Raw genomic sequence first — 13,041 nt, forward strand, 5'->3', positions numbered from 1 at the left:
TTTTTTTTTCTTATTTTTTCCCTGCGGAAACGTCTCCAGAAGGCATTCTCTGCTGACTGCCGCCGGCTGCAGATTGCAGAAGGGATCTCTCGGATGGAGGCGTGCCTCAATGAGACGTGGATTAATGAGACAGGCCTCCATTCAGGAAACCCCGCCCGCAGCCAGAGAGCAGGCGAGCATTAATTTAAGCAGCAATGGAGTTAGCCAACTTTTTATCATGTCTGCTGTGTCCGCAAAGCAAGACAGCAATGTCTAAAGTACAGTGAACTTAAACATTTGAAAAAGCGCCGCATTAAAGCCCACGATTTTTTAGCTGGGACCAGAAAGATAAGAGGAGCCGAGGGGATAAAAGTACTTCATTTATCCAGTAAATGAAGTACTTTTATTTTTTATTTTATTTTATTTATTTTTTTGGCGATTTCTTGTATTTTGGAAAATGCAGAAATGTGCTCCTTCAAAACGGTACATGTACTCGGGGCGGGTGTGCCAACTGGTGTTCAAGAGATGAAACTTCAGCCAGTGATAATTCTTTCACCAAAACATCAATTCTGGGTTTATGTACTTTCTGGCAAATTGTAGCTGAACTTTCATGTCTTCTTTTTAAGAAAATCCTCCTTTACATCACATCATTATGAAGGTGTATAACTGGGTCATATAAAATATCCTCATACAAAAATCAACAATGATCGTCTTTATTTCTTCCTCTTTCGGCTGCTCCCATTAGGGGGCGCCACAGGAGATCAATCGCTTCCATCTCACCCTGTCCTCTGTAACTTCTTCTGTCTCACCAACCACCTGCATGTCCTCCCTCAGCACATCCATAAGCGTCCTCTTTGTCCTCCCTCTTCTCCTCCTGCCTGGTAGCTCCATCCTCAGCATCCTTCTCCCTATATACCCTGGGTCCCTCCTCTGCACATGTCCGAACCATCTCAATCTCACCTCTCTGACTTTGTTTCCAAACCGTCCCACTTGAGCTGTCCCTCTATGTTCATTCCTAATCCTGTCCATTCTTGTCACTCCCAAAGAGACCGTCTTTTTGTTACTGCCACCGTCTCTAAGCCGTCCAACATAGCTGATCTCACTACTGTCTTGTAAACTTTCCCCTTCATTCTTGCTGATATTCTTCGGTCACAAATCACTCCTGCCACCTTTCTCCAACCACTCCACCCTGCCTGCACTCTCTTCTTCACCTCTGCCACACTCTTCATTACTTTGGACAGTTGACCCCAAGTATTTAAACTCATCTACTTTTTAAAGTCAGTAGGAGTAAGACTGAGTCCATGTGTGTGAAATGAGAGGGAGCCCAGTGGAATAGTGCAGTTACAAGGAGTAGAAGTGCTGAAAGTAGATGATTCTGTGTAGGCTCTCAGTTGTCCAGGTGGTTTCCATAGTAGAGAAGCTTGAATCTTCGACTGGACTGGGTTGCTTGACGCGAGGACGTTTCGCTTCAAATTGCAGAAGCTTCCTCAGCTAAAATTCTTGCTCTGGTATTCTGACTTCTGTCTGTCCCTTGTCGAGAAGAACAAACAGAAGCAACAAAAGCTGGAGTTTTAAACCTAACCAGACGCCTCCTACCGAGAGGAAGACTGCTATGGCTAGTGACTAAACAATTGCTTTAATTAGCACCCATTCTGCTCTAGTTAGCACCCTCCTTACCATGAACAAAAGACTGAAACTGCTTTGATCTGAGTACCCCATTGTAAACAGGGGACAAAGCATGTCTCAGACCCCCTCCCTGGTTAAGGCTGGGTTTCAACTGCCTCCTTCACTAATCTCTCAAACCATTTCTTCTCTCTAAGATTTTAACTTCCTTGTCCTCAGGCGTGTGGTTAGTGTCTTTAAGGTGGAGATGAACTGCAGACTGAGGTCCACTGGTGCCCTCTCTGCGGTGCTGGTATCGCCTTTTGTGTAAAGTTTGCTTAGTCTCACCTATGTAGTGTTTGTTAGTTTTCCTGACATCTGATAGAATCCACTACATTGCTCTGTTTGTAACTAGGGATCCTGTCCTTAGGGTGAACTAATTTCTGTCTTAAGGTGTTAACAGGTTTAAAGTAAACTTGGATTTTGTGCTGTCTGAAGATCATCTGTAGTTTTTCCCCTACTCCTGCTAAATAAGGGAGAGACACTCCTCTTCTTCTTGTCTCCATCCCCTGTCTGTCTGGTCTCTTTGTTCTCTGGAACTTCTGCACTTTATCGAGGGACCATCGTGGGTACCCACATACTGTGAGGGCTTTCCGGACAAGTTGTTACTCTTTAGCCCTTCCCTCTGCAGTTGTGGGCACCTGTAGGGCTCTGTGTTGAAGAGTCCTGATCACCCCGAGCTTATGTTCAAGGGGGTGGTTTGAGCCAAAGAGCAGATATTGGTCAGTGTGAGTGGGTTTTCTGTAAACCCCTGTCTGGAGCTGCCTGTTCTCTCCAACCGTAACATCACAGTCCGAGAAGGCTAAATGGTTGTTTCTGGCATCCTCACATGTGAACTTGATATTGGAGTCCACCAAGTTGATGTGCTCTGTAAAGTCCTCAACCTCCTGTTGCTTGATTTTACCCATGTGTCATCGACATATTTGAACCAGTGACTGGGAGAGATGCCCATGAAAGACGTCAAGGCTGTCTTCTCCACTCATGCCATGTACAGATTGGCCACAATGGGGGATACCGGAGACCCCATCGCACAACCATGGATCTGCCTGTAGTAATTCCCCCTAAACAGGAAATACGTGGTGTTAAGACAGATCTCCAAGAGTTGCCAGTTGTGGTCTGGTGTAAGTTTGGTCCTTTCAAGTAGAGACACATCCTCCAGCAGTCTCTGCCTCACAGCTGAGACGGCCTCAGTGGTGGGGATGCAGGTGAACAACGATGTCACATCAAATGACACCATAGATTCATCTGCCTCCAGCTGAAGGTCCTTGATCTTGATCACAAAATCTTGTGTTCTCCACATGGTGGTCTGAGTTACCCACTAAAAGAGCCAAAATCCACTTGAGGTGCTTGGCTGAATTGTACGTGATGGAATCTATGCTACATGTAGCACAGAACACTACATAGGTGAGACTAAGGAGCCGTTACACAAAAGGCTATACCAGCACCGCAGAGGGGGCGCCGGTGGACCTCAGCCTGCAGTTCATCTCCACCTTAAAGACACTAACCACATGTTTGAGGACAAGGAAGTTAAAATCTTAGCCAGAGAGAAGAAATGGTTTGAGAGATAGGTGAAGGAGGCATTCTATGTGAAACAGTTGAAACCCAGCCTTAACCAGGGAGGGGGTCTGAGACACGCTTTGTCCCCTGTTTACAATGGGGTATTCAGATCAAAGCAGTTTCAGTCTTTTGTTCATGGTAAGGAGGGTGCTAACTAGAGCACAATATATGCAAATTAAAGCAATTGTCTAGTTACTAGCCAGTAGCAGTCTGCCTATCGGTAGGAGGCGTCTGGTTAGTTTTAAAACTCCAGCTTTTGTGACTTCTCTTTGTTCTTCTCGACAAGGGTCAGACAGAAGTCAGACTACCAGAGCAAGAATTTTAGCTGAGGAAGCTTCTGCGATTTGAAGCGAAACGTCCTTACGTCAAGCAACCCAGTCCAGTCGAAGATTCAAACGTTTCTACTATGGAAACCACCTGGACAACTGAGAGCCTACACGGAATCATCTACTTTAAGCACTTCTACTCCTTGTAACTGCACTATTCCACTGGGCTCCCTCTCATTCACACACATGGACTCAGTCTTACTCCTACTGACTTTCATTCCCTTTCTCCCCAGAGTATATCGCCACCTCTCCAGGCTAAATGGTAAATGGACTGCATTTATATAGAGCTTTTCCATCTGCATCAGATGCTCAAAGCGTTTTACAGTAATGCATCACATTCACCCCATTATCAGGGTGCTGCCATACAAGGTACTCAGTACACACCAGGAGCAACTAGGGGATGAAGGACCTTGCCAAAGGGCCCTTCGTGATTTTCCGGTTAAGCTGGGATTTGAACCAAGGATCCTCCTGTCTCAAGCACAATGCTTAACCACTAGACCATCACCTCTCTTAGACCCAACCTCCTTTCTGCTCTCACTACAGATCACAGTGTTGTCTGCAAACATCATAGTCCGTGGAGACTCCTGTCTGATCTTATCAGTCAACCTGTCCATCACCGTTGCGAACAAGAAAGGACTCAGAGCTAATACTTGGTGTAATCCCACCTCCACTTTGAATGAGTCTGTCATTCCTACTGCTCATCTCACCACTGTCAAATCATTGTACATGTCCTGCATGATCCTCACAAACTTCTCTGCCACTCCAGACTTCCTCATACAATAATTGGAACCTTCAATTTCAATTCAGTTTATTTCATTTTATACAGCGCCAAATTACAGCAAAGTTGCCTCAAAGCGCTTGACACAAGTAAGGTCTAACCTTAAACCCCTAGAGCAAGAACACAGGCGACAGGTGTAAGGACAAACTCCCTCTGATGATACTGAGGAAGAAACCTCAAGCAGACCAGACTCAAAGGGGTGACCCACTGCTTAGGCCATTCTAACAATTAGGTTTTGCAAAGTTTTACAAAGCTGAAGAAACAGAAAATTGAAAATCAACAACATAATGTTATAAAGAAAATGAGAAGTCCACACAGGTGTCACCACCACAGGCAGGGGCCGTCCACGCCATCAGTGGGCCTGGCCCTGCGACAGGGTCATTTTATGCAGACTGCAGCATGCAGCACCTGCCTTCCACCTCACAGTCCATCCGGGCCCTTCAGTTCGGATCCGTACGTTGGTTGTACCTCAGACAGAGAGCAAAACAGCAGAATCATTTGGCCAAAAAAAAAACAAACAAACTGCACCTAAGGTATAATTCATCAGCAGTAATTCAACAGAAAAACAGAAATTACAAAGGTGATTGCCGGCTGCCAGCCCTAAGGTTCACTAACAGACCTAAAATTTAGATAAAGTTGAGGCCAAGAACTGTTCCATTGCTAATAAATTTACTTTAAAAGGATAGGAAGCATAATACCATTCTATGCCAGTATGCTAGCCATACAAGAGGGAGATTAGATGTCATAAGTCTAGACTTGAAAGTTTCCTAGTATCTGACTGTTTTATTGACACAGGGAGATAATTCCACAAATCAGGTGCACAATAACAGAAAGCTCTGTGGCCTGCAGACTTTTTATTCACCCTAGGGACAGAGTTGTCCTGCACCCTGAGAACACAGAGCCCGGGCCGGTACGTAGGGTTTAATTAGGTCAGCTAAGTCGGTAGGTGCTAGTCCGTGAACAGTATAAAAAGTTAGGGTTAGGGTTAGGGTTAGCAGAACCTTAAAATATGACTTCAATGGGACTGGAAACCAGTGAAGAGATTCCAAAATGGGTGTAATGTGGTCAAACGTTCTACTTCCTGTCAATAGTCGGGCAGCTGTGCTTTGAACAGGGGCCAATTTAAATGTAAGAAATTGCTTGACGTCCAGCTTTTCACTGAGTGTCAGAGTCAAACCTGTTAAATCAGAGACAACTCAGACATTCACAGAGAATAATCAGACAGTGAGATACAGTCTCACTGTCTGATTATTCTCTGTGAATGTCTGTGAATTCTTTCTTGCACAAGGAGAGCAAGATGACGGGACCTCTCTCTCGCCTCATCTCACTCTGAAGGGCCAGGTCTTGCTGACCTCCTTTTATTCAAATACAAACATAAGACAAGAATGAGCAGAAAATGAAAATGTTCTTGTTCGACAGTTAAGCTAATTAAGACATACTACTGTGCTCAGTAAACACGATTTATGCTCTGACATTTCTCAAGGCAGCAAGAAGGCATTTTACCATGTGAAATGCGCAGTGGTTTATTTAGAAAGTAAAATCACACAAACATACAATGTATAAAAAAAAATCAGGAGACATTATAATTGGTAACATATATTTACAATTTCTGACACTGAGGCAAGGCAATCCTCTCAGGATTTTATGTGAATATAATTACCAGAAGTTATCGCCATGTACAACTGAGTATCATTAGCATAGCAATGAAAGGTAATCCCAAAACACCACAATACGTGCCCAAAAGGTGCTATACAAAGGGAGAAAAGCAGGGGGCCTAAGACAGATCCCTATGGGACCCCATGTCTCATATCATCGAGGTTAGAGGTAGTGTTGTTATACAAGACAGTGAGAATGACTGGTTATACCCTGTTACAAGATATATCTACATCCACAAACACACAATGGAACTCCTTCTGGCCTTCTCTATACTTACTCATCAGTGCTCCCAGAGCAAACATTGCATCTGTAGTGCTTTCTCGGCATGAAACTATATTGCTGCTCACAGATTCTCACCTGTTTTCTAAGCCTAGCTTCTACTACTCTTTCCCATAACTTCATAATGTGGCTGATCAACTTTACGCCTCTGTAGTTACTGCAGCTCTGCACATCACCCTTCTTTTTAAAAATCAAAACAGCACATTTGTTCAACTCCTCAGGTGTCTTCTCACTTTCCAAGATTTTCTTAAACAATCTGGTTAGAAACTCCAATCCCATGTTTCCAAGACATTTCCATGCCTCTGCTGAATTGTCATCTGGACCAACTGCCTTTCCGCTCTTCATCCTCTTCATGGCTGCCCTCACTTCATCCTTACTAATCTTTTGTGCTTCCTGATTTACTCTCTCCACATTATCCAGCCTTTTCTCTCTCTCATTTTCTTCATTCATCAGCTCCTCAAAATATTCCCTCCACCTTTTCAACACACTCTTTGCTTGTCAGCACATTACCATATGCATCTTTTACCACCCTAATCTGCTGCACATCCTTTCCAGCTCTGTCATTTTGCCTGGCCAGTTGGTACAAGTCCTTTTCTCCTTTCTTCTTTCTTACAATTCAACTTCTTGTACAGCTCACTAAATGCCTTTTCCTAGCTTTTGCTACTTCTCTTTTCACCTTACGCCACATCTTCTTGTACTCCTGTCTACTTTCATCTCCGACTATCACAATTCTTTTTGGCCATCCTCTTTCTCCTTTCCTGGACATCTTCATTCCACCACCAAATCTCCTTGTCTTCCTTCCACTGTCCATATGTCACACCCAGTACCTTCCTAGCCGTCTCCCTCACCACATCTGCAGTACTCATCCAGTTGTCCATAAGTGCTTCCCCTCCATCCAGTGTCTCGCTTACCTGCTCACTGAAATTCACCCAACAGCTTCCTCCTTCAGCTTCCACCATCTGATCTTTTGTTGAACTCTTACTCTCATCGTCTTCTTCACCTTTAAAGTCATCCTACAAACCACCATCCCATGCTGTCTGCCTACACTCTCTCCTGCCTGTTTTGCTTTGCATCTCCTTCACGGAATGTAGTCCACCTGTGTGCACCTTCCTCCACTCTTATGTCACCGTGTGCTACTGTGAGTCTTAACGCAGTCATATCGAGGAGTTTTAATATTTTAGATTTAATGAACAATGGGTAGGTGTGGTCCCAATAACCTGCATTATGAATTGTTCTTAATGCTCTTTTTTGAGAATGAATAATGATTGCAATGTGGTTTTATAATTGTTGCCCCAAAGTTCAGCAGAGTAATTCAGGTAGGGTGCAACCAATGAACAATACAGAGTATGTGGTGCTCTGCAATCAAGAACATGCTTTGGTTTATTTAACACTGCAATACTTTTTGATACTTTCTTTTAAATATGTTGAATATGAGCTTTCCAATTAATTCTTTCATCAATAATCACACCTAAGAACTTTTCTTTGACATGCTCTATGATTACCCCTTTTATATTTACAGTGGGGTAAAAAAGTATTTAGTCAGTCCCTGATTGTGCAAGTTCTCCTACTTAGAAAGATGAGAGGTCTGTAATTTCATCATAGGTACACTTCAACTATGAGAGACAAAATGAGAAAAAAAAATCCAGAGAATCATATTGTAAGATTTTTAAAGAATTTATTTGTGAATTATGGTGAAAATAAGTATTTGGTCACCCACAAACAAGCAAGATTTCTGGTTCTCAGACCTGTAACGACTTCTTTAAGAAGCTCTTCTGTCCTCCACCTGTTACCTGTATTAATGGCACCTGTTTGAACTTATCTGTATAAAAGACACCTGTCCACAGCCTCAAAGTCAGACTCCAAACTCAACCATGGCCAAGACCAAAGAGCTGTCGAAGGACACCAGGAAGTAAATTGTAGATGTGCACCAGGCTGGGAAGAGTGAATCTACAATAGTCAAGCAGGTTGATGTGAATAAATCAACTGTGGGAGCAATTGTAAGAAAATGGAAGACATACAAGACCATTTAGTCCATGAGCCAGTCATCAATTTTGACCTAATCGGTACCATTGAAGGTGACTAAACACTTAGAATCGACTCTGTGTATCATGGCCTACACAAAAATGTATGATAGCCATCCCAGGGTGGTAGCTGTAGCCAGGTTGGGGTCAGTGAAGAATTACATAGTCAAATTTTTAAAATGCTCCAATCACGTTGAAAACTATATCATATTATTTGTCTGGTCATAACAATTCCAAAAACGTATAGTTTGTACTATCTGTGATGGAATGTTCTGGAGTTATGGGGAAAAACAGCAAAAATGGTGACAAAGGTCAATTTCAGTTTGTACAGGGGTCAAAAGTTAAAGTTGCTAAAATTCAGTAAAAAAAAAAAAAAAAAAAAAAATGCAAATTATTGTTTTGGTTAATAGGGTTCTAATAAGGAATAGTTTGCGCCATCTGTCATACTTAGTTATGTTACAGGGTAACACATGTCATAGAATCCAATAGATGTTGACCTTGTTTGACCTTTACCTTGGAGACCAAACATTCAACACAGTCAAAACTATTACATTTATTAATCCTTGTATTTCAACCAATAATTTGCATCATTCTGTACTGAATTTGGAGCAACTTTAACTTTTGACCCCCGTACAAATTGAATCTGACCTTTGTCACAATTTTTGCTGTTTTTATCCCATAACTCCAAAACATTCCATCACAGATAGTCCAAGCTATACCTATTTGGAATCATTATAACCAGACAAGTAATGTGATATAGTTTTCAGCATGATTGGAGCATTTTTAAAGTTTGACCTCTGTGTAATTCTTCACTGACCCCTACCTGGCTATAGCTACCACCCTGAGATTGCTATCATACATTTTTGTGTAGGCCATGATACACTGAGGCTGGATTCTAAGTGTTGTTTAGTCACCTTAAGTGGTACCGAAAACCTGCTTGGCCCATGGACTAATTGATAATCTCCCTCGATCTGGGGCTCCACGCAAGATCTCATCCTGTGGGGTCGAAATGATCATGAGAACTGTGAACAAAAATCCCAGAACAGGCTGAGTTTGCCCTGTGATTTCCGATGGTACATGAACACAGCAGCAGCCTCAGCGCTCACAAACCGGCTTCTGTACTGTGAAAACATTCAGCTCGTCGAACGAAGTCAAAATAATGTTACAAAATTAAGCAAACAATTAAAAAACGTCAAGAACAGCAATCGGAATCAGAAAAATTTTATTGCCGTATGAGTGAACAAGTTCACATTAGGAAATTGTTGCAGTACTTGGTGCTAACAAAAGACAAAAAAAAAAGACCAGTAAAACAAATATAAACTTTACACTATAACAATGTTACAAAATGTACAGAATGTATATGAGCTAAGATAAATATGTAAGATGTATTTACATATACATACATATGCACACGCACGTGTGTGTGTATATATATATATATATATATATATATATATATATATATATATATATATATAAAATACACCCATGTGTGATCCGTGCAAACAGTACATAACACAGGGTCGTTAGTGGTGATAGCAACAATCTAGAGTTCTGAAAGGTCTTGTTGATGAAGCTAACGGCAGAGGGGAAAAAACTGTTCTTATGGCGGGAGGTTCTGATCCAAGGGGACCTGCCTGAGGGGAGTAGGTCAAAAAGGCTATATTTTGTCAACATACAAAGCCACTCCTCCCCCTCTATTTTGTCTATTCAAACAATTGAATTCATAACCATCCAATTCATAGCTTGTCATCAACCTCTGTAAGCCAAGTTCCAGTTATAGCAATTATAATAAATGGTTAACAAAATTGTTTTAAATCTTTAATATTCACAAAGTTTATATAGACTCCTACTGTTAAAATGGATTGAGAGTTTCCCATCACTTTTAATGCAGTTGTTGTATTGGTCCTCTGAATAATACTGACAGTTACTATTTTTGAGGGAATAGAAATGATTGTCTGGATCTCTCATATTCCAGATCCTGCATATGATGATTGTTATACTGAGAAGGTAGTACTTCCAAACTCTCATAACCCTCTACATAACATTTAAACTGTTACTGTTCAGAAGCACCGACAAATGGTCTGCATGTTTATCAGTCATTGTAAAAGTTTGATAAAATTTTGTTCATGCAGCCATAACACTTCAACAGCATTAACCATCAAGTCATGTCTCAATTTAACAGGAAAATGGTCACACATGAGAATGGCCACACCACCTCCAAACCTCTTTCAGTCATTCCTGTAAATTGAAAAGCCTCTTTATATAAACAGTTCAGAGGTTTATATAAGAGGCTTTTTATGAAACTTTTTTATAAAACTTTAGGCTTTTTTATAAAACTGTCCAGATGGGTTTCAGAAATTGCAAGAAAATCTATTATTTGATTGCAAAAATAGAGAGGTCATGAATTTTATTCCTCAGACTACATATATTGATATGTGCAAGAACTAAACCTTTAGATAGGTTGTTTCTATAATAGTAAAAGTGCAATTTTGCATAATAGAGCTTTTTTGAATTCCCTGAAAAAACATCATGCAAGCATAAAGACTTTTTTTTTTTGCAGTATTTGAGGGTTATTTTTGCAATATGTTTCCATTGAGCATATTTTCAATTGACTGCTTAAAATTGAGCAATTTGAGGGTCATGGAAACCTGCTTTGAGGCATTCTCCCATTTCTGCTAATTACAACGTGGGTGCATCTTTTATTTTTGTTTATTTATTTTTAGATAAAGAAACCTTTATCTCCCCTGCAGGTTGTCCTCATGTCTTCAGATACCAATAACATCTCAGTGATGCTGGGTGCACTAGATTTCAACCCCGATGTCGGACAGAAGACTCTGATCATAGCCCAGTCTGCAGAGGAGGTTGAAAACATCTGTAAGGTGAAAATGCTAATTCACATACTCATCACACTGCTTTGCCTGTTGAATAGCAAACATGAGGATCCATAAAGGATCCACTGTGATGTCCCAGAGCAAAGAAACAAACACTCCCACAGATGGACACTTTTCATCCTACTGTCACACAAACTTAGCTGTTTTGATATTTTGTTTTGTTGTTGTTGATTCCCTACAAAATGTTTGGACAAATTGCATTTGCTGTCGGTAAGCGTATAAATATTCAAGCTAGCATTGATGATGATACCAGGTGCTCCATAAATTAGATAATAGGAGTCTATTTGAATGGAGTCAGTGGCAGCAAATTTTGGGAGTCCCCCCCCCCCAAAAAAAACACACACACAAAATTTTGGGGAGAAGGGGTGCTACTTGGTGGCTTCTGGTGTATTTTGAGTCATTTTTAAGTGTGTGCAGATTATTTTAGAAGCACTTGAACTATAATTAATAATAATAATTAAGCATGCAACTGGGTTTCAGTTCATCTCTCTCACTCACACACACACACACACCATGAACCTCATCTGTGGGATGGAACTCATAATCACTGTATTTAAGCACGATAAGCTGTTCAGGCGGCCCTTCATTGTGTGTTATAACTATGCTTGGCTTATGAAGCTGAACCATGGAAATGCCTTAAACTTACTGTTTGACAAAATTGTCCAGCTGGCTGCCAGCATCAGTTAAAGCACAGACACAGTGGATTCCTTCACGTTTCCTTGATGTCTAACATTATCAGTCAGTAACTCTGTTTTGCAGCTTAGTTCATCCATAAAGTATTGATTCAAAGCTTTGAGGATTCAAGTGCTTTGTGACCTTTGCTTTGAATTGTGACGTTCACAAAAAATACACAGACAAAATGAGACAAAAATATCTGGAACACATGTATTCAGTCACTTCTCAGGTGATAACAGGCCAAGAGGGGCAACGGCGGCCATGAGAGCGCTGTCACAGACACACAGACACGCACTTACAGGACAAAATCACAGTGACAATATAATTAAAAAAAGTTTTATTTACATGTTAGATATAATAGCTGGCGGCTTTACATGGCATAATTGGCGACTCCACTAACTGCCATATTTAGGGAACGTGTCTGCCAGAAGAATAACTGGTTCAAATCCTATTTTGTGTGTGTGTGCGCTTTCAGGTATTAACCAACAAATCGGTGTTCTGCCTGAGGACCCACGAGGGATTGACCCACCTGTTCGACTCTGTGGTCCAGCAGTGGAGGAAGGACGTTGGTTCTGGCACGCATATTATTCTGGGTAATCTGTATATTTTCTGCAAGCAGATAATTTAGTCGCATTTCATAGCAGTTTGTTTATAGTTCTTACGGTTCTGGTACCGGTTGGGACGTCCACACTTCACCTGGCTGCGGGAAGTGAATGGTTAATTTGGGGGGACAGGGGCAATGGTCTGCCTGGGTGGTTGCTATCCAGCACCCAAGATGGTTCAGTGGCATTGTTGATGCAGCGAAGGGCGACAGGAGCGTGTGCTCACAGACTTGGAGACCTTGTCTAAATGGAGTAACGACACTCTGTAACATCAGTCTTTGATGTTTTTGAGACCAAACCTCCAGTCTGTGTTCTTTGTAAAACTGGACTCCGTCAGAGGTCAGTTAAGATCCATCCATCACTGTATCCACAGTGCACTGATGTTCTGCCTTTAAGGATCAGGCTCAAAAGACAAATTGGCACATTTCTGACTTGTTTTGTTTGTTTTTTTTTGCCCTTTGACCTGCAGTGACGACTAACGACTGTTTTCCCTGCCTGGGGATCACCGATGCCACTTGTATTGTCCACTACGGCTTCCCCAGTTCTCCCAAAGTGTTTGGGAGCCGGCTCCTATGCATGGCAGAGAACTTCAGGAACCTGTCTGAGCATGTA

At 41.6% G+C, this 13,041-nt stretch overlaps 1 protein-coding gene across 1 annotated transcript in view; it reads left to right on the plus strand.

Moving 5' to 3' along the window:
* tdrd12 (tudor domain containing 12) overlaps window positions 1-13,041 on the plus strand; it is a 145,300-nt gene that overhangs the window by 93,204 nt on the left and 39,055 nt on the right. The window contains exons 14-16 of the mRNA XM_034175553.1: window positions 11,012-11,140; window positions 12,303-12,420; window positions 12,899-13,038. Coding sequence (XP_034031444.1) covers window positions 11,012-11,140; window positions 12,303-12,420; window positions 12,899-13,038 — 387 coding nt within the window. The remainder of the gene's footprint in view (window positions 1-11,011; window positions 11,141-12,302; window positions 12,421-12,898; window positions 13,039-13,041) is intronic.

The sequence above is a fragment of the Thalassophryne amazonica genome, chromosome 8, assembly GCF_902500255.1.
Source record: "Thalassophryne amazonica chromosome 8, fThaAma1.1, whole genome shotgun sequence".
Lineage (NCBI taxonomy): Eukaryota > Metazoa > Chordata > Actinopteri > Batrachoidiformes > Batrachoididae > Thalassophryne > Thalassophryne amazonica.